The sequence below is a fragment of the Aspergillus wentii genome (genome assembly GCF_001890725.1).
Source record: "Aspergillus wentii DTO 134E9 unplaced genomic scaffold ASPWEscaffold_7, whole genome shotgun sequence".
NCBI lineage: Eukaryota > Fungi > Ascomycota > Eurotiomycetes > Eurotiales > Aspergillaceae > Aspergillus > Aspergillus wentii.
In genome coordinates, this window is record NW_024467838.1 from 2125971 (window position 1) to 2146491 (window position 20521).

Consider the following 20521-nt stretch of genomic DNA (forward strand, 5'->3'; position numbering starts at 1 on the left):
AAGTCGAGTGGGCTGCGCTCTTGGTTATCCATAATTCCATATTTTTCTTCCCCTCTTTCCAGCCCCCGGTGGACCGGTTCTTGGGCAATCGGAGTGTCATCAGATGTGATTCATGAAGCAGGACGAGTGCGAGTCTCAACAAAAGCACCGCAAAAAGAATGTTTGGGAAATACTATGTAGAGCAATCATAAGCGCGGACGGCAAGCGATCGATGCCCTCGATTCGAGGGGCGGGCAGAGCAAATGGCGGGGAATTCGCGGCCCAAGTCGGAAAACGCCAGTGACGCAAGTGCTGCCCCTCATCCGGTCTTATTCCCATTACTATCATCATCGATTCATCGCCTACAGATCAATGACAAATAGTCTAGTGAATTAACCGGAAGCCTTCTGGTGGGTTTCTGTGGATGAATGGATGGTCATAATGGGCGTGGATCATGAGAGAAAATTAGTCCTTTCCAGTCGGTCATTGTGCCTGGATCGCGGTATAAATACCCCTCCATTGTCCTCCTCAAGGGTCCTCAATTCACAAGCACCTTGATCGTATTCTCTCTCCTTTCGTCCAATAAGATCTCTTGATTTACATCATACATACAAATCGCCACCATGCCTCTCTCTGGTCACTGTCTTTGCAACGCTGTCACCTACAAGGTTGACTCTGACCCCCTCATCGTCGCTTACGACCACTGCGACGATTGCCAGCGCCAGAGTGGCTCCACATACTGTAAGTTTATGTTACTAGTCACTACCAAAGATTGGAATTCTAACAATTTTCGCAGCCCTGGTCGCCGTTGTCCCTAAGGACAAATTGACCGTGAGCGGCCCAACCAAGACCTGGTCTGGCAAGGGATCCTCCGGCCACGCCGTCCACCGTGTTTTCTGCCCCGAGTGCGGTTCTCCCATCGCCCACGACCCGGACGCTGCTCCCGAGATCATCGCTATCAAGGCTGGTACCTTGGACACTGAGATTAAGAAGACCTTGAAGCCGGTAAGTTTCCCAAGATTACTAGAAATCGTCTAGTATGTTGACTTGGATTATAGGACACCGAAATCTGGACCGTCAGCAAGCTTCCCTTCTGCTCGGAGCACCTGGAGAAGCCCTTCCCCAACATGCCCCAGTAAACGAATAAAGACCCAGAAAGGATTTTACGTGCCATTTTGAATGATGAAACGAAAAGTAGCTAATGATAATGCAATATGACTCAAATTTGTCTTGTCTACAACAATTTTGAATTTGCCTCTTGGATAAATGAATAATTTTTCACTAGATGTCGCTTTGTTTTTTTTATCGCGCATGCTGCCGGGATGATGGAGATTTCAATGCTCCCCAAAGTAACGAATGGATATTACACAGGCTACTGACATCAATCAGGAAATCCTAGAGTCCGATCTGACCTCCACGGAGCGATCTTGTGCTACCTCACCTGACAGCTATCAATAAGTCGAAGAACGTCGTGTTTCTACCTCGGGGATTTTTTTAAAAGATATTCGGCACATTACTAGGGATTCCTGCCCTACGGCTAGGCTACAATGTGCTGCGCTTGTTCAACATAATTATAAATATTCCAAACGAATACGATGTCTTCAAATCCATTCTATCCAATCTTCAACCACAGAGGCTGAATTCTACATGTCTACGGGAACTCTTTTTGTCAAAGACTCGCGCACTAATGCGCACTATGAGATCCCCATCCAGAGAAATGCGATTCTCGCAACAGACCTGAAGAAAATCAAAGCATCATCCATCGGTACCGACCGAGCAGATCATGTTGCTAGTGGTCTCCGTGTACATGATCCGGGATTGCAAAACACGACTGTAGTAGAAACGGGAATCAGCTTTTCGTATGCAGGACCTTTCTGTTAATCCACTTTGGTCAAGGCATTGACTTTCCACAGAGATCATGAAAGAGGGATTCTTTTGTTTCGCGGATATACTTTGGAGGAGCTGTGGGATAGTGACTTTGAGGATATGCTTCATCTCCTTGTCTGGGGAACGTATCCTACGGCTCCCCAAAGGAAAGAGGTAAGTCGGAGACTGGCGGGACACATGCAGGACATCCCAGAGAATGTATCGAAGGCTATTGGGTCGCTTTCGTAAGGCCTGATCCTTTGATCCTGATTGATTAATCTAACAGTCCTAGAAAAACGACACCACCATTAGCGCTAATCATGACCGGCCTTTCAGTGTATCTTGGATGTACACCAGATACCATACCTGCGTCTTCGCAGGCCAATATGTACCAGGGGAATAGTGAAAATGTCGATAAAGCAATATTCACGACGGTGGCAAGCTACGCCGTTGTATTTGGTCTTGTTCATTGTCATCGACGAGGAATTCCGTTTTCCCCCGCATCTCCAGATAAGAGTTACTATGAAAATCTCTTTGCCATGGCAGGTATGGTGGACTCGGAAACAGGACAGCCAGATCCAACGAAATTGTCATGCTTCCGTCGATTTTCAATGCTCAATGCAGATCACGGAATGGCACTATCGGTCTTTTCAGCTTTGGTCACTGCGTCCTCCCTAACGGATCCAATTTCTTGCTTAATTACCGCAGTGGGCGCTGCCTATGGCCCGTTACATTTTGGTGCAACGGAGTCAGCTCAGCGCGCACTCCGGGAGATCGGAACCCCCGACAATGTTCCGGAGTTCATTGAAGAGGTGAAGAAGGGGAAGCAGAAGCTGTTCGGGTATGGGCATCGCTCATACAAGGGAATTGATCCGAGAGTGCGCCCAATCCAGTCAATTTTGAAAGATATCGATTTGTCCTCGAACCCTCTTTTGAAAGTCTCCGAGAGAATCGAACAGGTCGCCTCGGGTGACGATTACTTCAAGTCGAGAGGGTTATATCCCAATGCTGACTTCTACGGCAATTTTGTCTTTACGGGACTGTAAGACGCTTTCCGCTGTTGACACCAGAACGTATGCCGGACGAACAATGACTGACCATTTCCTAGAGGGTTTGAACCGGATATCATTCCGGCTGCCATGCTCGCCCAACGTATCATGGGAATAATGGCACATTGGCGGGAATATATGCGTAAGTGTCCTCGGTGACTATCGGGGATTTTCTAACCATGGCCAGTGAAACGCGGAAAATTGTTTCGACCATCTCATATCTACACTGGAAGTGCGAGCCCAAGTAATCATCTGGGAGCGAGGATGTAGATACTGGGCTACTGGCCAACGTCTTGGTTTAGTTCATGTTCAATGTGTACAATGGAGATCATTGTTACTCATTTACCTTGGAAAATTGGACACTGCAAACTGGAAATACTGCATCTACTTGGATCATTTAGTTTGGACAATCTATCTTAAATAAACCGTGCCTTGCCCATATTGAGTTACAAGATCGCATTTCGCGTACCTCAACGTGATTCTACTGAATCCAAACCATCACAATCCACAAATCTGAAGAGCACCATGGCCAACAATCCGGACAATCCGCCAAATCAGGAGAATAATGATGCAGCCACCGAAACAACCCCGTTACTCTCCCCAAAGCCTGCTCAAGAGAGGTATTCAGTGTTTACAACCAGTCAGAAGCGCTTGATAATTCTCACTGCTGCTCTGGCATCGAGTTTCTCCCCCTTCTCTGCCAACATATACTACCCATCTCTCAACTCCATTGCAAAGGACCTCCATGTTAGCAGCTCGCAGATCAACCTAACAATAACCACATACATGGTAATTTTTTGACTTCTCCCTATGTCTTTTGCTAACTGTCGGAATAGATCTGCCAAGGTCTTGCCCCCGCATTCATGGGTTCACTGGCAGATCAAGCCGGGAGACGACCAGCCTACATCATCTGCTTCGTGATTTACATTTGCGGTAATATCGCTTTAGCGCTTCAACACAGCTATCCAGCTCTTCTCGTTCTCCGTGCTGTCCAAAGCTGCGGTAGTAGTGGGACTGTAGCCCTTGCTTCTGCGGTCGCTGCAGACGTTATCACCTCCGCTGAAAGAGGAACGTATATGGGCATTGCATCGTTGGGGAATATCCTGGCACCATCGCTCGGACCGATCCTAGGCGGAGTCCTCAGTCAGTATCTCGGATGGCAAGCCGTATTTTGGTTTTTAGCCATTGCTGCCGTGGCCTTCTTCGTGCCGTTGTTACTTTTCTTCCCTGAGACCTGCCGGGCCATTGTTGGTGATGGGTCGATTCCGTCTCGTGGGTGGAACCAGTCCGTCTTGAATTGCTGGCAGGGAAGGAAAAGGAAACACATATGCGACAGAAATTATGCCAACAGTCATATAACACAGGATGAGACTCCAAGGACCAAAATTCAATTCCCCAACCCCCATGCTACACTGCGTCTTCTCTTCCGACTTCCCACGGGGCTGGTGTTGCTAGCCAACGGCATCGTTTTCGCCAGTTACTACTCCGTCACGGCTGGAATACCTTCACAGTTCAAGGAAATCTACCAACTCGGGGATTTAGGACTGGGCCTGAGTTTTATTCCCGCGGGGATGGGATCATTGGTCAGTGCGACTTTTAACGGGATACTGGTCGATTGGAACTATCAACGGATGAGCAAGAAGGTGAGAGGAGAGGTATCGCCGAATCAGAAGCACGATCATCATGATTTCCCAATCGAACGCACTCGATTGCAGATTGGATTGCCAATGATGGTAATTTCCTCTCCTTCTGAGACAATATACGGCTGATTGCGATAGATGACTGCTGCAATATCAGTGGGAGTATACGGCATACTTATGGCGCTGAAGCCACCCTTGCCAGTTGCCCTTGGGTTCGTGTTTGTCATTTCCTTCTGCATCACAGCGGCATATAATGTGATGAGCGTCTTGATTGTCGATCTGTACTATTCCACCCCTGCCACGGCGATGGCGGCGAATAACCTCGTGCGATGTTTCCTAGGAGCTGGAGCAACGGCAATTGTGCATCCCATGATTCAAAAATGGGGCGTCACGGTAACCTATCTTATAGTCGCGGGAGTCATGATGGGTGTGAGTCCGTTGTTGGTGCTGGTTTACTGGCGAGGAATGCAATGGCGTATTCGATAGATGGTCATATCCGGATAGATCTGGTATTCGAGCATTAATTGCCGATATGAATCGTTACACAGGCTGTTCCTGAGTGTATAAATTCATGATGCTCTTCTCTCTTGAGCAATTAGGTAGAATTACTTCTCAGCACCATACCAATATCAACAAGATGAATATTCTCATTCTCGTCTTCACTCTCATCTCCCTCGTTCAATCCATCCCCTTCCTCCCTCCCCATAACAAAAAGCTTCATCTCCGCTACCCCAATGGGTCCTGGATATCCCCTGGAGACGATCTCCTCATGCCAGGTATATCTCACCCATCCAATCCCATCACAGCCCCTCCCCTGACAGCAAAGAAACCGCCCCCCTCCCCCAAATCAGCATCATCGGCCTAGACTGCCACAAAACCTATCTCGTCCTCTTCATCGACCTCGACGCTCTCCTCCAGCCCATCGCTACCATCACCCCCGTCCTGCACTGGTACCAACCAGACCTCATCCCGAACTGCGTCGACCATCCACATCTCTTAACCAACACCAGCACGTCGGGCGCATCGTACATCCCCCCTCAGCCCCCACCGCACTCGCACCACCGCTACACGTATCTCCTATACGAACAGCCGCAGAGTTACACCTTCCCCGAGTGCTTCGGGTACATATTCCCCACTACGCCCGAGGGGAGGGGCGGGTTCAACGTGCGCCAGTTCATGGACGTGGCGGGGCTGAACGGACCCGTTGCTGCGAATTATTTCTTCGTGATCAATCAGGGAGGTGTCACGGCGAGTGTGACGGCAACGACGACTTCCATCCGGTCTGCCCCGTGTGGAAGGGCGACAGGAAAGTGGGAATTGTAGGGATGGACCAAGTAGTTAGCGAGTTGGCGATTATCCAAGATAAATTGATGAATCACATTTCTTTAACTCATAATACACAAAGTCCAAGACATGGGGATCGCCTTTTTATTGCTCTGACAAACGAAAACAAGCATTGATACACGCATCCACGAATTGCAAAACGCCATACCACACCTCCATACGACGTGAAAAATCCCAATCTCACCACCTGCGTAACTCGATCCAACTCCATTGCTTTGATTTATCAAAACCTTCCTGGGTGACATGTGGCACAGTCCAAGACTCATGTAACTTTGCCCCCCTCTGTGTGTCACTGCCACCTCATGAGAACCGAGGTAGACAGTCGCCAAATCATGCTTTGGAGATAGAGCTATCATCTTGCATAATGCATATAGTATTTAAGATGTAAGGGGGAAAGTAAAATCAAAGGCCGTCAGCAGTAAGTAGAAGGAAAGAAAGAGTAAACACAATCAATCGCAATCATGAGTTTTGAGAAGACCAAGTCTTGTCATCTTCCAAAAAGCGTCAAGGTCCGCTCGACCTGCAATGCCTGCCAACAGGCGAAGATCCGTTGCAGTCATGAGAAACCATCTTGTCGTCGATGCCAGAAGCACAACATCGACTGTGTTTACAGCATGTCGAGGCGGTTGGGGAGACCCGCGAAGAAGAGGGAGTTGTCTTCCGATGAGTACCGGCCCAAAGAGTGTCCTGATCGCCGTCGAGACAAGAAGGTGAAATTATCCAAGAGGAGGTCTCGACAGGACAAAGAGGATGAGAAGGTCGACAAACCGATGATGGACGATACTTCGGTGGAAGAGAGTCTACAGACACCCATGACGGAGATGGAAAACGTGCCTTATTCCGGTATGCATCCCGTCTTGCTCTGAATAGCTTCATCTGACAGTTCCAGTATCGGACAATTTCGATCTCTCCGACAACTGGTTGCAAGGCTTGGTCTCCCATCAAATCCCCGATTCTGCCCAGGAACGTAGCCTTCTCGATTCTCTGGACTATCCATCCAAGACAGAGGATTCCTTGACCTTCTCAGTCGGATTCAAAGACCCAATCGTCATGGCATATCCAGCAACCTCCGAAACACTTGATCCGATCTATTACAATCTCGAACCCCAGCCCCTTCCAGATCTTCCAATGGACTACATGGATTCTCTTTCCATCTCCAGTCCAGAATGCCACAAAAAGAGTGCTGCCCCGCCAGAGACAACCATGAATAATTTCCAACCACCCCTTCACATGATGGAACACCGCTATGATCTGCCATCCCCTATCGAGTTCAATTCCTTTGATACAGACAGCTACTGTTCCTGTCAATGCCATGAACAAGCCACGCGTGAGCTGCTCCGCGTCAACTTGTGTGCCGCCCGTACGACGCCTCCATCCCCTATTGACACGGTCCTGACCTGTCAGCGTGGATTACAACAGCTCGCAGAGACAATCCTGCACTGTACAACCTGCTCTAGAACCCGGATGAATCTCCTCATGGTGGTTATCGTGTGCATCGACGGTTTGTTGACAACACTGGAGGCGACAACCACTGCCAAAAGCGCTTTTCTAGACGGAGTCGCCGACGACAAGGAATGTATAGCTGCAAATCCTGAGATGAGCCCTGCCATCCTGGGCAAGAAATATAAAGACGGGAGCGTCACGTTCAAGGAACAGATTGAGGCATGTCCATTACTAGTCGGCAATTTTCGTGTCCCAACCGAAGAAAAGTACACATTCATTAAACAGGTTCTACAAACCAGGTTGTCTGGGCTGTTGGCCACAATTCGTCGGATCAGGGGTTGTACGCAGGGAATTCTGGCCAGCTCAGCGTCCAAGGGACGGTTGATCATGATGATGGAGACAGATCGACGGTTGCAGATGATTATGATGAAGATCAAGATGTTGTGCCGGTGATGCTATAGTACGATGTTACGATCATGTTGGTACTGTTTAATATCCATCTGTTAGCAAGACATTCAACATCCATTCGAGTATAGCGCACAGACCGAAAGCATATCACACATATCGTCTTCAATGATTGGCACTGGCCGCTATTTCGTAACACATCCTTGTCTTGGTTGGTGAAACCCCAGGTAGCTAGTGGATATTACGTCCAACAGCGCCTCATGGGAGCGTACAATATTACTGGTCGTTGTATTCAACTCTCCTGTCAGAGTCGATCAATGAAAGGGTGTCATCACCATTCAGGAACGTGTTCCTACTGGTCTGTGCCACTGATACGATCCATAATGCAAGAATGAACCGTAGCGTGGACCATAGAAAGACGTCAGTATTTTTCAGTTGCCTATTTCATCCGAGTTAAAGGGTAGCGTTATACTGACCAGAAATGCATGACTCCTGACAAGACATACATGTTAGCTGCAGATTCACGATATCCATAATGGAGGCCACCTGCCACTGTTCCATAGACGCCCTGCAAATCATGAGCGAACTCCGCAATGTGCATACCGTCGTTGACCTTGGCACCATCCTCGATCTCGTCCACCGCGTCTACAGGCAGGGCCAAGCAATGGTAAACTGCGCAGACTGCAAGAAGAGCCCCCAGCCATCCATCGTCACTCTACCTGCTTTGGTAGAACAATGCTTGTCGCTTTTCGAAGCTGTCTGTTCTGCGTACAGTATCACCCGAAAGAACGCCCTGTTCGATCCTGCTGTGCTCGCTTTTGAGCAACCCCTTCCCCAGTTTATTTGCATTCGGACCAAGGTTTTGCTTGGGAAAATGGAACTGGACGACGATGAGACCGGTCTTCTCGTAAGGACACTGCTGAATCGCAATCTTATGCGGCTTCTGGAGCTGTTAGAGGTTCTAAAAGATATCCTCCGAGAGCTGTCGAAAGATGGTGGCCACGCCCATCGAGCCGGGGCAGCAATGCTGAGGGCCTGTGAGTCGTCAGTGGAGTCCACAACGCACCGCTTTGCGGTCTTTATGGAGCAAATCGAGATCGAGTCTAGTAAGATGATTAGATCCCATGCTGTTAGACATTTCTGATTCATTTAGTGAATTGACGAGGAGTTGTTCCAAGATTAAACGTGCAAATGTACCAGTGGAAGGAGGGTGTTTGAATAGATTAGAATTCTTTGTGTCCAGAAGAGTAATTGGAACGTGTTAAACAATACAAGAAGCGGGGATAGTAAAAAAAAGATCCTTTCCTCTCAAACCATAGACCGATCCTGAGGCCTAGAAAGTCCTGAATTGCCTTTGTCTAAACGCCAAATCGTAACGCACATAAACCCCGATGTGTAGCTCTTGGTTCTCGAGCAGCCATCTATTTGGGCCAGGGGCGTTCGAAGGATCCAGTCCACTGACCCCATCCAATGACCTTTCCGACCATGGCGGCTTTGATCTTCTGCCTAGTGACCTTGTCGGGATTGTCGAACTGGAGCGATTCATTAAGGGCGATGACGGTGAAGACATAGCGGTGGCTGCCATGGCCCAGAGGAGGTGCCGGACCGATGTACGCATTGCCAGTAAGGTTAGGGACGTATTTCCAGCCAGACTCAGTGATGCGCGACTTGGGATTGTCCTTTTGCTCCTTGATATCCGAGTGGAGGGCAGTAGTGGTCGAAGGAGGAATGCCGTAGAAGAGCCCATGATGGATGACCAGACCGGGGATAGGAAGATCAATGTCCTCGCAGGTCAGGACGTATTCCTTGACATCGTCGATAAGCTCGGGAGGGTTCCAGCGCAGGTCGGGGAATCGGCCCACTCCGTCCTCGGCGAGGCAGGTGTGATCATTGAGCATCACAGAGCCAGATGGACCACAGTCGGTGGCTTCGAGGGCAATGTTGGGATTGGTAAGACCTTTGAAGGCATCGGTGTAGATGATCTGCTTCGCGTCATGGCCACGAACGCGGTAGAAGAGCTTTCCCAGCGCATACTGAAGATACGCCAGAATGCCGGCCATGTTGAATGGTGATATCGCGGTCAACGGCCCGACAACGACGGAGCTTTTGAGAGTTATGACAGGGAAACAAAGGGCCAAACAAATGGAAGAGATGGATTGGAAGGAAAATAAAAGACAGGGGGAAGAGAAGAAGAGTAGGAAGAAGTCACGCAACAGGGGAGCTCACGCGGGACCGGTCCGGAACCGGACGCAACTTCCCTGAGTCGGGAATTTCGATGGACGTCAGGTGAATAGCTTCAAGGCATATTGAATGAGTTAATGGCTGTGTTCCGTATTTAATTGTCGGCTATTTGATGGGTTGAGAAGCTATCCACTGCCACTGGCAAATTGTCAACACGTCTGAGCGAAGCCGGAGATTTGATCCAAACCTAGTAAGATTTTAAATATGCCTTAAATCTGACGATAGTCTTTCGAAAATTCTCCGTCCTCTAGTCGGCCATTGTCGAGCCAACAACACTGCAATGACGCATCGGACATCCAAATCAGAGTACGGACCAGGAACCAAGACTTTATCTGCATTTATAACCCAAGGTACTCTGTTAAATCAAAAGATTGGTCATCGGAATTGCTATTTCCTTCTTCTCTAAGCTCACTAACCTTTTGCCTTTCACATAGACACTGCTAGATGACAGTCACGACCCCTTCGCATTTGGCATCAACCCTATTCGCGATATACCGAGCAAGATACCTTTCCTCCATAAGCCCAAGCCGCTCGATGCGCCATCGCATTATGATACAAATGGAAGAATGATGTCAAATGATAAGCAATTATCCCTCCAGCCTCAGAACTGAAGTTTTGCGTGAGACATCTGTTATAACAAAAACAGGCTTGAGACCTTCATCTGTCGAGTTAGACTCTCTGGGATCCTCTCTGTCTGAAGCTGCTGCCAGATCCTACCTGGAGATGATACTGGTTGATGAGACCAGGAGACCAAGAGCCTTGCTACCAGCTGTCCCTTCAATTCTTTCTGGATAGAGACAGACCATCAAACTTGAATGGATCATCATATCACCTCGAGGATATATATTCACGCTATATCAGAATCACAATGCCAAGACTGATGATATCTGCCATGAATATCACTTTTAGAAATATGAATTGTTGACTTCAACCCAAGGTCAGATAGTGCCATTCTGCATTCCAGAAATAAAGCTTGTTCAGTTTATACTTCAAAGCATAGACACTCTTGAAGGCCCGTTGTTTAGATCTTATCGATAAGAGTGCACGTCATTGGCCCACACTCACCAGCCAATCAGACCCCACCTTCCGCTTCCGCCCTATCCGATGAATCAGCCGTCCATGGTTGCAGCTGTTTCCAAGTTTCAGGAACGCATTGGAATGCAGACCTCAATTTTCCTCTCTGCGATGGTGCTCTGTGTCCAGGCTATCCCCAAAACCAGTCATAGAATCCTCGCTCATGGCCTTCGCCTCTGACGCCCCCGAGTCTCCTTCCGAGGGTCTCCAACAACGTTCCCCGCGATATCCGGGCGAAGACACTACACCGACCGGCCGGCGCGAAATCCTGGGGTGGTATGCGTATGGCATTGCGGCCGAGGTTTTTGCTGTCTGCGGCGTGGGTACGTTGATATACTGTCCCATCAATAAATTTCTTACTGACCATTTGACAGGCTCCTTCCTACCCCTCACGCTGGAACAGCTTGCGCGCGAACGTGGTATCCTCCAGTCGAGCCATCTGCCATGTGTCGGTCCCGGCTCTCCATCAGCATCTCCGAATAATGGAACTGCACCGGCCTTGATGGCCCGTGATGGGACGGAGAATGAACAATGTGTGGTAGGTCTGTTTGGGCTGGACATCAATACCGCCAGTTTCGCCATGTACACCTTTTCCCTCGCGGTGCTCGTTCAAGCTTTGACCCTGATATCCTTCAGCGCTCTGGCGGACTACGGTATGGTTGGATGCTATGGACTACCCTGAGGTTGGAAGTTGATTGAATATCATACAGAGAATAACCGGAAAACCCTTTTGCTGGCCTTTGGTTTCATTGGTTCTGTCACTAGCATGCTGTTTGTCTTCATCGCACCTCCGGTGTTTGTTCTCGGCGCGATTCTGGTGGTTATTGGAGTGACCTGTTTGGGATCATCGTTTGTCGTTCTGAATTCTTTCTTGCCTGTTCTGGTGGCCAATGACCCGTCCATCGAGGACGATCGCAAGGAAGAGGAATTGCCCCATATGGACCATGATGGACACTATGCATTTGACGAAGATGAGGAAGGATTTAGCCAACCTCCACCAGGTGCGGGAGCGAAATCCTCCAGCTCAGCTCCGGAACTGCAGCTTTCCACTCGGATTTCATCCAAGGGTGTTGGACTTGGGTATTGCGCAGCAGTCTTTGTGCAAATTTTGAGTATTTTGCTGCTCATTGGTCTGGGCAAAACATCTATATCCAAAGCATCAGCCACTCTGCCTCTACGGTTTGTGCTGCTCCTGGTTGGTATCTGGTGGTTCGCATTCACAATGGTTTCCCGTCGGTTATTGCGTGACCGCCCAGGACCTCCGCTTGAACACGGAACAACAGGCCAGAAGAGCCGATGGCGGGCTTGGCTTCACCTGGTCGGCTTTGCGTGGAAATCGCTCTGGAAGACGGTCAAGGTGGCCGTGAGGCTACGTGAAGTGCTCGTGTTTCTGGTTGCTTGGTTTCTTTTGTCCGACGCGATGGCTACTGTGTCCGGGACAGCGATTCTGTTTGCGCGGACGGAACTGAAGATGAGCACTACATCTGTGGCGTTGCTGTCTATCACAGCGACCCTGTCAGGAATGGCGGGCGCTTTCCTGTGGCCGGTGGTGTCGCGACGATTCGGACTCAAGTCAAACCACACGATTATCGTGTGTATCGCTCTGTTTGAGCTCATTCCGCTGTATGGTATGCTGGCCTATATCCCGATATTCAAAAAGTGGGGAGTGATTGGCCTGCAGCAGCCGTGGGAGATTTTCCCGCTGGCTATCGTGCATGGAGTGGTTGGGGGAGGCTTGTCGTCGTACTGCCGGTCGTTTTTCGGACTGCTGATTCCCCCTGGCAGCGAGGCGGCGTTCTACGCGCTGTATGCAGCCACGGACAAGGGCAGTTCGTTCATTGGACCGGCGGTGGTTGGCGTGCTGATTGACGCGACTGGCCAGGTACGGTCTGGGTTTTTCTTCATTGGAATCTTGATCATCACACCGATTCCGTTGGTGTGGATGGTGAACGCAGAAAAGGGACGCCGAGAGGCATTGGCGATGGCAGAGACCTTGGAGAAGACGCACGATGAGAGAGAATTCCACGCGGATGGAAGTGGTCGGGAAGAGGCGGAAGGGCTACTTGCAAGGGATATATAATGATAGCGATGCGGATGAGTACATATGAGTTAGGGTAATGACGAATGTAACCTTGCATAAAGATGCACAATGCGACCAAACAGGCAACCATGACGCTAAAGTCGACGGCGGCCTTGTCGCCTATAAAATGTCTCAGTGTAAATGAATCCAGACGCATCCAAGGATCAGAATAAATTGCATTGTGATCCTTCTGCCTCACACTTTTCCCAATGGAGTAATCCGGGGTCGGACTGATAGAATCTGAATATTGCGGCTCCCTGGCATAAATACAGCACCCAATTCCTCAATCGAATCCACCAAATCAATCATCAATTGAAAATGGCCCTCTCAACCATCCTCACCACCCTCTTCGTCGGAGGCGCATACGCCATCACCCCCGTTCCGATTAAGACGGGCTGTTCGACTTTTCCCACCTACGATGCTTCGACTGGCATGACAGATCTTTTCCAAGTCACCGTCAGCGGATGCGTGAATACCACCGCGCCATCAAACAGCCGCCAAGCATGCAGCATTGAAGGATTCGGCGATAGCTCCGTCGTGCGACAGGTCTTTGACGAGCAGGGCGGGATCAAGCAGGGTTATGTACGTTCCCCCAACAACCACAAGTACTATAGAATACTAACTCAAGTAGATAACAATCGTGCATAAAAACGACCTCGCCAAAATCCCCCTCCGCTGCAACGACGCCACCCCCAACCTCCTCGAAGGCCGCGTCGAGACTGGCGTTAGCGACTTCTCCTGGCAACAGCTCAACATCACCAACATCCCGTACTCCGCATCACTGATGTGGGGATTACCCGAGGACGAGAGCATCTCCGTTGAATTCTACAACCACTACAACGACGGGAAGAAGGAGGATGGAATCTTCCTGGGTGCGAATGACGTCACGCAGTGGGGGATTAAGTATTATGGGCCTGATGCGGGGTCACATGGACTGCCGTATTGGTTTTTTAGGTTGTTGGGAGAGGGAAGCGAGGATCCGGTTACTGGGGAGGAAGTTGCGGAGGGGGAGTATAGGACTTTTATCAGGGTTGATGGGAGTTGATTTCTCTCAATTTCTTGAGATGGATGTAAGCACTAATGACTTGGATAAATATGAATATGAATAATCTGCATAGCTACAGTGTCTTTGTCATAATTTTATCATTGAGCCTTAACAGCCACTATTATTTTAATAAGCCTCCTATACATTAATAGACTCAGTTATTAGGCACCATATCTATATTAAAGCACCAACTGTCATGCATCCAACATACAAAAATAACATCACAGCCTCCAACTCACAGCCTCACCCAGATTCGGCTGTCGGCTAAGGCTGTCGGCGCGTGACGTCAACCATCCCCGCATCCGGCAAGCTCAAATATTGGGCGATGATACCACGACTGCGCAGGCTGTCATGCTGACTGTGCGGGGCTGTGATGCATGAATGGCCTTATAGCTGCGGTTGGGTTTTTGAATTAGTACTTTTTTATCTACTCCTTGTTCCTTGTCTTTTGGAATGTTGTGGCTATATAAACACTGCCGAAGTCGTTGCATTCACATTCCAACTCAAGCATCTCATCTCATCTCAGACCATTAATCTCATCGACCTAATACATTACATTAAACACATTATACCGTCATAATGAAGTTCCTCAGCATCCTCCTCATCGCCGGCTCTGCCTTGGCCGCAGCTGTTCCTATCCAAGAAATGGCTCGCGACGCGGAAAGCACCCAAGCAGCAACCTACAAAGACCAGGGCGTATGTCATCTACCATGCCCCTATTGAATATTCAAACAATCTAACAAACCCAGAAATGCGTCGGAAGTTCATGTCTGATCAACGGCCGAAACGAATTCTGCGACTATGGAAGCGTATGTCTCCATTTTATTGAAAGTGTATGTGTACTAACAAATATGTCTAGTGCTCTGGACACAGCGGAGCAGCGTGCGGAACCGGATTTGAGAATTCCGGTGTGCAGTGCCCGCGGTAGATGGTGATTACTATTATATTGGGGGTGGTTTATATTATTGTGGAGGATGAAATAATGTCTATTTTATGAGGAATGATTTATTACGAGTTATGTCTATATTCATATAGAATGAATACTTTACTATCCTTTTCTCCTGTAGACTGTCGCTCTGAAATGTGGATAGGTTATAGAACCGACTGAGGTAGACATCTAAAGCTCAGTATACAACATCGGCATGAATATCCCACTCAAGTCCATATACCAACACACAAAGTAAACAAAAGCAACACCATGACAGCCCCAAAATAACACTCCTATGCACCCCACAATCAATTTCGTATCAAATCCATCCCATCCATCTCCCACCACGTAACTGTACAACTTGATCATCCACAATCACCACCAGAATAATACCCCAGCGTAGCACAAAAGACATATTTACCTCATAGATAATATCCAGATACGACTTTGGATAAATTGCTGACATAGTGTGCAGTTCAGGCCTTCAGCTGACATGTTCTGCAGTCTGCCATTGATTAGGGCGGTGCTGGGGATATATAAGAGAGTAACTATCGTCTGAGTATATCATCAGACAGATCGAATTGAGCTGAATTGAATTGAATTGAAATAACTACCAAAGTATCCTTTGATCATATCAAACAACGAAACAATATGAAGTTCATCACCTCTATCATCCTCCTCCTTTCCAGCGTTGCCTTGGTGGCTGCTACGCCGGTGGAGAGCTCAGAGAATGCTGCGAACACTATCGGGGTATGATTTATCTTTTTAGATCGGTGGATTGACGTCTAATGTGTTTGTAGAGATGTTTCGGTGGTGTGTGTCAGATCAATGGACATAACCAGTAAGTTCTCATGCTATATTGGGTAGAAGATGCTAATAAACGTATCTAGTGGGTGTCAAACTGGAAATGTGAGTTCTTCAGCCATAGGGAGTAAGTATACTTATACTGACGATGATTAGTGTCGACCTGTACAGGATGATGGAAAGTCTTGCAATAATAACGGTGGCAAAGTTCACTGTCCTTAGGCCGTCTATCCACGATTGTTGTTAGTTAGGTGTGATGAGATATGATCCATACCAATGCCATGCCATTAAACCCATCCAGGCTAATAAAAATATTACATAAATATATACAAGAAACCCCAAAATTCCACCCAGCCTAAGCAGTAGGCCAGTTCCCCTTCCATCTCACAACATGTTCATCTTCATCATCCACGATGACCACCATCCACACACCCACTTCCCCGTTATTCGCCAGCAACGGCGTACAGTGTACCCAGCGATTGCGGCCTTGGTCGTTGAACCGTGTCACCCACTTGATGCGGGCTGTGACGCTGCGACCGGCCATCATGGCGTGCAGGAGGTCGTCGCGGACGGACGCGGACCCGCCGATTCGGGAGAAGAAGGACGATTGTAACATGCCGGGGATTTGGAGGGAGGGGGAGGTAAAGAGGACTCGGAGGGAGGGGTACGGTCGGACGAGGAGGTACTGTTCACATTAGCATATCGTCAAGGTAGCAGGAAGAGGGAGGGCATACATGTTCGTAAACACCAGTCAGCGAGACATTCGGATTCGACAACTTCATCCCCTGCAGATGCGGTGTGTTCGCATCTTCATCCTCGCTATCATAGTCTGGCACACGCCATGTCCGTCCACTCCTTGAACTCGCTCTGGGATCAATCGTAGGTTGGAACAAGTTTCCACCGTGCTCATGCACGCTCATCAACTCCCGGGGACTGAACAATTCATTCAGTTCCTGAAATTCGCTCTTCTTCTGCTCGACCGGGTCGGGGATGGTTTCTTCATCTTCCTCGTGCTGTTCGCTGAGCATGCTTTTTGCGCTTTTCATGCTCCTCACCCGTTCCTCGCGCTCTTCCTTTTCTGCTTGTAGGCCTTGTAACGATTCCATCTGTGCGCCTTCCATTGCTAATCCCGACACGTCGATCTGGGCACCGATGAAGTAGCGGATTTTCCCTTGACTGTCGCAGAGGGGGGCGCATTGGAGGAGGTTCATAAATGGGGAGCCGTCGCGGCGGCTGTTGCTGTTAGTCCACGCAAACCAGAGTAAGATAGAGAAGAGAAAGACATACTAGTTAAGGAACAGCTCCGAGTGATGACGACCCTGCTGAATCCCCTCTCGTATCCGTCGCACACTATTCTGGTTCGTCTTTGGGCCCTGCAAGAATCGACAATTCCGACCTAGCACGTAGTCCATGCCGTACTGTGTTGTTCGGTGGAATTCTACTCCATTAGCTTAACCCTACCCAAGTAGAAGACGACTCACCTTCTGAAGCAAAAATAATTGGATTATCCGGTCGCGACGGATCAGTCAGACAAAACACCTCTGCAAGTGCATCTGCCGTTCCCTGAAACTTATCCGGGAGCGTCCCTCGTACTCGCTCCTCGACGACCTTGCTGGTGATGTTGATGCAGTTGGATGTGATGAAGGCAGGTAACTCCTCCGCCGTCAGAGCACTGAGCGCATCATCAACTCGCTGCTCAAGCAAACTATTCCTTGTATCACCGACAGGCTGGTCTGCCGTGCTGATGCCCGGAGTGGGCACATCAATCGACAGACGCACGAGGGCGTTGGCGTAATTCAGCGCTTTCAGCGCCTTGCAGGCATTAAGGTAGTAAGTCAGAGTAGGTACCGAGCGCGGTCGCTCCTCGACGAGAAACTCGCGAAAACGCGCCAAATAGCGCGGGTTGGTTAGGATGCCCAGCATGTGCTCTGAAGAGAACATGATGTCGGCCTGGCGCTCGAGACTGTGCAGCGGGGCAGAACCATCGCCCTCGTACGGAGCGACCAGGTCGTAAGAGAGACCGGCCTCGTTGACGGGATTGAACTGGTCGGATTCCTCGTAGGGATTAATTTCCTGCAGAAGGGGAAGTTCGTTGACGGCAAAGTTACGCCGGAGGTGTTTTGCGGAGGTCTTGGAACTGAGTTCGCTGTTGGTGGGGGGAGGATGAGGGAAGTCGGGAATGTAAGAAGTCCTGTTGCAATTAACTTGAAGTTCTCAGATCACTAGATAGTGGCCTACCGTGATTGCGCATCGTCGTGGTGAGACTTTTTCGAGTAACTGTCCGAGTCGCGCAGGTGAGCGTCCAGATGCACCGTCGGAGTGAATGACAGCACGGATGGAGGCTTCTTCAAGCTTCCAGGCCGGGAATCGACAAAGTCTGGGATCTCCATTTTGATGCGACCGAGGGTAAAGACAGCGATAAACGAAAATGGACTCAATGCGACAATGCGACTGCCTGGACTTGAAGAATTTCAAGAAACAGCGCCGCGACGGACGACGAGCGCCCTTTTAAGAAACATGGTGGAGATGATGGATCAGAAGATCGACCCAAAGAGTGAGCCCCGACCGTGAGGATATACAAAAATACGGCTACCTGTCCACGGTTCTCCTGGGAATTGATCCAGTCGAATCTCTTTAATTGTCTTGATGCTTGGAATGCAAAGTGGGCTGGAAGCGATCTGCGGCCTCACAATTTCCAGACTCGCTCGATCGCCCGATCGATCGACGATCGGGGTGGGAGACACACGAGATCGAGCATCGAGACCACGCGATGATGCAATGGGGAATCGGGACACGCGATGAGGGACCATTTATCGAATTCCACGTCGAAATGTGAGGAATTTCGCAATCCCTGCCCAAGTCGGGGAAGCTGGCTGACAGGTACGCTGCATGTGAGCGTCTAATCAATGTGCTGCATCCGATTGCCTCTTCGTTTTTGACAGGTAGAAGAAGATGTTCAGTTGCCTTTTTCTTTTCTTTTGTCGGTTCCCTGTTTTCTGCGTCGTTTCTGCTCGATCTCCTGATGTCAGCTCGATTGACTTTGCTTCTATTTTCCTTGGTTTGTGCCTGAGCCAAAGTCTACTTAATGGAACCATGGATTCTGCACCCCCTCGACGGCGCTGGATTTGATTTTCTTGTTACATCAATCGTATTTCCCCACGGCGATTCCTGTCTCTTCCGCTGCTCCGATTTCCACCTTTCCAGCTCTCCAATGCGACGAAGCCGACACCAATTCCAAGCGACATGACAACCAAATCATCGACAAATAATCCAGATTTCACCCGCAGCTCGCAGTCAATTATATACAAAGCCATGCACATATATCGAAAACAAAAAATCCGACACACCGCCCCGAATCATCAGAATCGGTTGTCAACCAGCAACTCTCGCGGCCCCGTTCACAAAAGCTCCCTTATTCCGTCCCTGGTCTTCTAATATCGAATTACCGATGGTGCTGGATTGAATCAACGCGATGGAATTGACGGACTTGGTCTGAGGTTTGGCAATAGGTCAGTATATAGAATTTGGAACATCAGCAAGTGGAAGCGGGCATACCAGGCGTTAGGGAAAGACTGTCTAGCCAGGTGGAGGCATTCCTGTCGTCTTGATCCTGATAGGGTATTCTGAGCTTGACTGTTTGTTTTGCTCGGCCTCTTTCTAAGCAGTTGAACAGTGATCTGCAGGCCATTAGTATGCGTCAAATAGCAATGGGAGAATGGCAGAAGCGTACCTGCGCCCAACTCTCTCCTGGACTATCCGAGGCAAAAGTAACCACAAGTTTGAATGCTTAGGCCAGCCAGGGAATCTCTTGCTGGACCTTGCCTGTTGTTCTGCGTCGACACCCTCCCGGGTGAATTCCTGTGCAGGTGTCTTTTGTTGACTGTGTTATGAGAAGGCTTGTCGAGTGCTGACGATATGGAGGATGGGCTGACTCGCAAGGGAGTATATGGCTCCTTTCCAACAAGTAAGTTTGCAATTGACGGTTTCTCCATCTTCACTTGGCAGGAGATACTGATGAAGAGGCTTTTGACAACATCCGCAACCCCGTCCGCAACATCCTCCGAGCTCAGCACACACAGACCGATCCATTTTCCATGCATAGGGCCGGCCGTGTTCATCTCTATGCCTCCGGGCTATCTTATGTCTCGATGTGGTGTTGCCTGATTGAAACCAGTCAGTATCCCGCGTCGCGCCCATCCGATGCTGATGATTCGAGTATTTGACACGTAGATTTGCAAGTTCCTCGTCGATGTGCTCTTCATCATATGCGGGAGGTTCATCGGGGGATTTGTCGCCATTGTATTCGTTTCCCCTTTTTATCTCCAGTGGGCGGTTCTCCCGCTGAGTATGGCGATGCCGCAATCTTCTTCCCTTAGGCAGCGCTCCACCATAAAGTCACTATATGCCGTGTTCCTAGCAGAGCTAGCAAGGTAAAGGGCCCACTAGAATTCACGCTCGTACTTGGGCATCCGCCATACCTTGAGCCAGAAGAACGGATTGAGCATGCACGTGGCTGTACGTCGAATCGAGTTGACATCTGTGGGAGATAGGATCTGCGGAGTGGATAGGATTCTGGCTATATACCTGGCCAGTCGACGTGTAATAATGTCATGAGGTACGAAT

General features: G+C 49.3%; 13 protein-coding genes across 13 annotated transcripts; 10 read left to right on the forward strand and 3 right to left on the reverse strand.

Annotated features, from left to right (window-relative positions):
* Nucleotides 1-317: 317 nt before the first annotated feature.
* ASPWEDRAFT_668632 (GFA family protein) lies at nucleotides 318-1244 on the forward strand. Its single transcript, XM_040838866.1, has 3 exons — nucleotides 318-720; nucleotides 776-984; nucleotides 1038-1244. Exons 1-3 carry the CDS (start codon nucleotides 603-605, stop codon nucleotides 1116-1118), a joined length of 408 nt encoding a protein of 135 aa, XP_040686165.1. The 5' UTR covers nucleotides 318-602; the 3' UTR covers nucleotides 1119-1244.
* Nucleotides 1245-1626: 382 nt separating this feature from the next.
* On the forward strand, nucleotides 1627-3053 carry ASPWEDRAFT_118271 (putative citrate synthase; the record flags this gene model as incomplete). The annotated part of the gene is made up of 4 exons (XM_040828806.1): nucleotides 1627-1838; nucleotides 1893-2090; nucleotides 2138-2887; nucleotides 2954-3053. The coding sequence occupies 4 exons, from the start codon at nucleotides 1627-1629 to the stop codon at nucleotides 3051-3053; spliced, it is 1260 nt and encodes a 419-aa protein (XP_040686166.1).
* A 366-nt stretch (nucleotides 3054-3419) lies between these two features.
* On the forward strand, nucleotides 3420-5052 carry ASPWEDRAFT_62138 (putative MFS efflux transporter; the record flags this gene model as incomplete). Its single annotated transcript, XM_040838617.1, has 3 exons — nucleotides 3420-3683; nucleotides 3731-4627; nucleotides 4673-5052. The coding sequence occupies 3 exons, from the start codon at nucleotides 3420-3422 to the stop codon at nucleotides 5018-5020; spliced, it is 1509 nt and encodes a 502-aa protein (XP_040686167.1). The 3' UTR covers nucleotides 5021-5052.
* A 119-nt stretch (nucleotides 5053-5171) lies between these two features.
* On the forward strand, nucleotides 5172-5857 carry ASPWEDRAFT_175772 (YbhB/YbcL family Raf kinase inhibitor-like protein; the record flags this gene model as incomplete). The annotated part of the gene is made up of 2 exons (XM_040831409.1): nucleotides 5172-5310; nucleotides 5361-5857. The coding sequence occupies 2 exons, from the start codon at nucleotides 5172-5174 to the stop codon at nucleotides 5855-5857; spliced, it is 636 nt and encodes a 211-aa protein (XP_040686168.1).
* A 482-nt stretch (nucleotides 5858-6339) lies between these two features.
* On the forward strand, nucleotides 6340-7802 carry ASPWEDRAFT_186664 (Zn(II)2Cys6 transcription factor domain-containing protein; the record flags this gene model as incomplete). The annotated part of the gene is made up of 2 exons (XM_040832141.1): nucleotides 6340-6721; nucleotides 6768-7802. 2 exons carry the CDS (start codon nucleotides 6340-6342, stop codon nucleotides 7772-7774), a joined length of 1389 nt encoding a protein of 462 aa, XP_040686169.1. The 3' UTR covers nucleotides 7775-7802.
* A 349-nt stretch (nucleotides 7803-8151) lies between these two features.
* Nucleotides 8152-9002, forward strand: ASPWEDRAFT_668873 (uncharacterized protein). The gene is made up of 2 exons (XM_040838868.1): nucleotides 8152-8832; nucleotides 8880-9002. The coding sequence occupies exons 1-2, from the start codon at nucleotides 8262-8264 to the stop codon at nucleotides 8885-8887; spliced, it is 579 nt and encodes a 192-aa protein (XP_040686170.1). The 5' UTR covers nucleotides 8152-8261; the 3' UTR covers nucleotides 8888-9002.
* Nucleotides 8994-10226, reverse strand: ASPWEDRAFT_668864 (YbhB/YbcL family Raf kinase inhibitor-like protein). The gene is made up of 3 exons (XM_040838867.1): nucleotides 10155-10226; nucleotides 9953-10105; nucleotides 8994-9829 (listed from the first exon to the last, which is right to left on the reverse strand). The coding sequence occupies exon 3, from the start codon at nucleotides 9784-9786 to the stop codon at nucleotides 9148-9150; it is 639 nt and encodes a 212-aa protein (XP_040686171.1). The 5' UTR covers nucleotides 9787-9829; nucleotides 9953-10105; nucleotides 10155-10226; the 3' UTR covers nucleotides 8994-9147.
* A 978-nt stretch (nucleotides 10227-11204) lies between these two features.
* On the forward strand, nucleotides 11205-13121 carry ASPWEDRAFT_116914 (MFS transporter; the record flags this gene model as incomplete). Its single annotated transcript, XM_040828695.1, has 3 exons — nucleotides 11205-11364; nucleotides 11416-11694; nucleotides 11752-13121. The coding sequence occupies 3 exons, from the start codon at nucleotides 11205-11207 to the stop codon at nucleotides 13119-13121; spliced, it is 1809 nt and encodes a 602-aa protein (XP_040686172.1).
* Nucleotides 13122-13439: 318 nt separating this feature from the next.
* Nucleotides 13440-14166, forward strand: ASPWEDRAFT_175777 (uncharacterized protein; the record flags this gene model as incomplete). The annotated part of the gene is made up of 2 exons (XM_040831410.1): nucleotides 13440-13703; nucleotides 13753-14166. The coding sequence occupies 2 exons, from the start codon at nucleotides 13440-13442 to the stop codon at nucleotides 14164-14166; spliced, it is 678 nt and encodes a 225-aa protein (XP_040686173.1).
* A 579-nt stretch (nucleotides 14167-14745) lies between these two features.
* On the forward strand, nucleotides 14746-15271 carry ASPWEDRAFT_186668 (uncharacterized protein; the record flags this gene model as incomplete). Its single annotated transcript, XM_040832142.1, has 3 exons — nucleotides 14746-14862; nucleotides 14916-14975; nucleotides 15026-15271. The coding sequence occupies 3 exons, from the start codon at nucleotides 14746-14748 to the stop codon at nucleotides 15092-15094; spliced, it is 246 nt and encodes an 81-aa protein (XP_040686174.1). The 3' UTR covers nucleotides 15095-15271.
* Nucleotides 15272-15745: 474 nt separating this feature from the next.
* ASPWEDRAFT_175779 (uncharacterized protein) lies at nucleotides 15746-16120 on the forward strand (the record flags this gene model as incomplete). The annotated part of the gene is made up of 4 exons (XM_040831411.1): nucleotides 15746-15844; nucleotides 15895-15935; nucleotides 15985-16003; nucleotides 16055-16120. The coding sequence occupies 4 exons, from the start codon at nucleotides 15746-15748 to the stop codon at nucleotides 16118-16120; spliced, it is 225 nt and encodes a 74-aa protein (XP_040686175.1).
* Nucleotides 16121-16253: 133 nt separating this feature from the next.
* On the reverse strand, nucleotides 16254-18288 carry ASPWEDRAFT_175780 (uncharacterized protein; the record flags this gene model as incomplete). Its single annotated transcript, XM_040831412.1, has 5 exons — nucleotides 16254-16583; nucleotides 16633-17131; nucleotides 17186-17336; nucleotides 17380-18089; nucleotides 18137-18288. 5 exons carry the CDS (start codon nucleotides 18286-18288, stop codon nucleotides 16254-16256), a joined length of 1842 nt encoding a protein of 613 aa, XP_040686176.1.
* A 580-nt stretch (nucleotides 18289-18868) lies between these two features.
* On the reverse strand, nucleotides 18869-19633 carry ASPWEDRAFT_44648 (uncharacterized protein; the record flags this gene model as incomplete). The annotated part of the gene is made up of 2 exons (XM_040836311.1): nucleotides 19570-19633; nucleotides 18869-19405 (listed from the first exon to the last, which is right to left on the reverse strand). A coding segment is annotated over exon 2 (172 nt), but the record flags the coding sequence as incomplete, so codon positions are not given.
* Between the last annotated feature and the right edge of the window lie 888 nt (nucleotides 19634-20521).

Bases quoted from the DNA above. Each gene is read 5' to 3' on its own strand.
- ASPWEDRAFT_668864 (XM_040838867.1), bottom strand. From the start codon at position 9,786: ATGGCCGGCATTCTGGCGTATCTTCAGTATGCGCTGGGAAAGCTCTTC.
- ASPWEDRAFT_668873 (XM_040838868.1), top strand. From the start codon at position 8,262: ATGGAGGCCACCTGCCACTGTTCCATAGACGCCCTGCAAATCATGAGC.
- ASPWEDRAFT_668632 (XM_040838866.1), top strand. From the start codon at position 603: ATGCCTCTCTCTGGTCACTGTCTTTGCAACGCTGTCACCTACAAGGTT. The intron at 721-775 runs GTAAGTTTATGT...CAATTTTCGCAG, and splicing joins CCAGAGTGGCTCCACATACT to CCCTGGTCGCCGTTGTCCCT. The intron at 985-1,037 runs GTAAGTTTCCCA...CTTGGATTATAG, and splicing joins TTAAGAAGACCTTGAAGCCG to GACACCGAAATCTGGACCGT.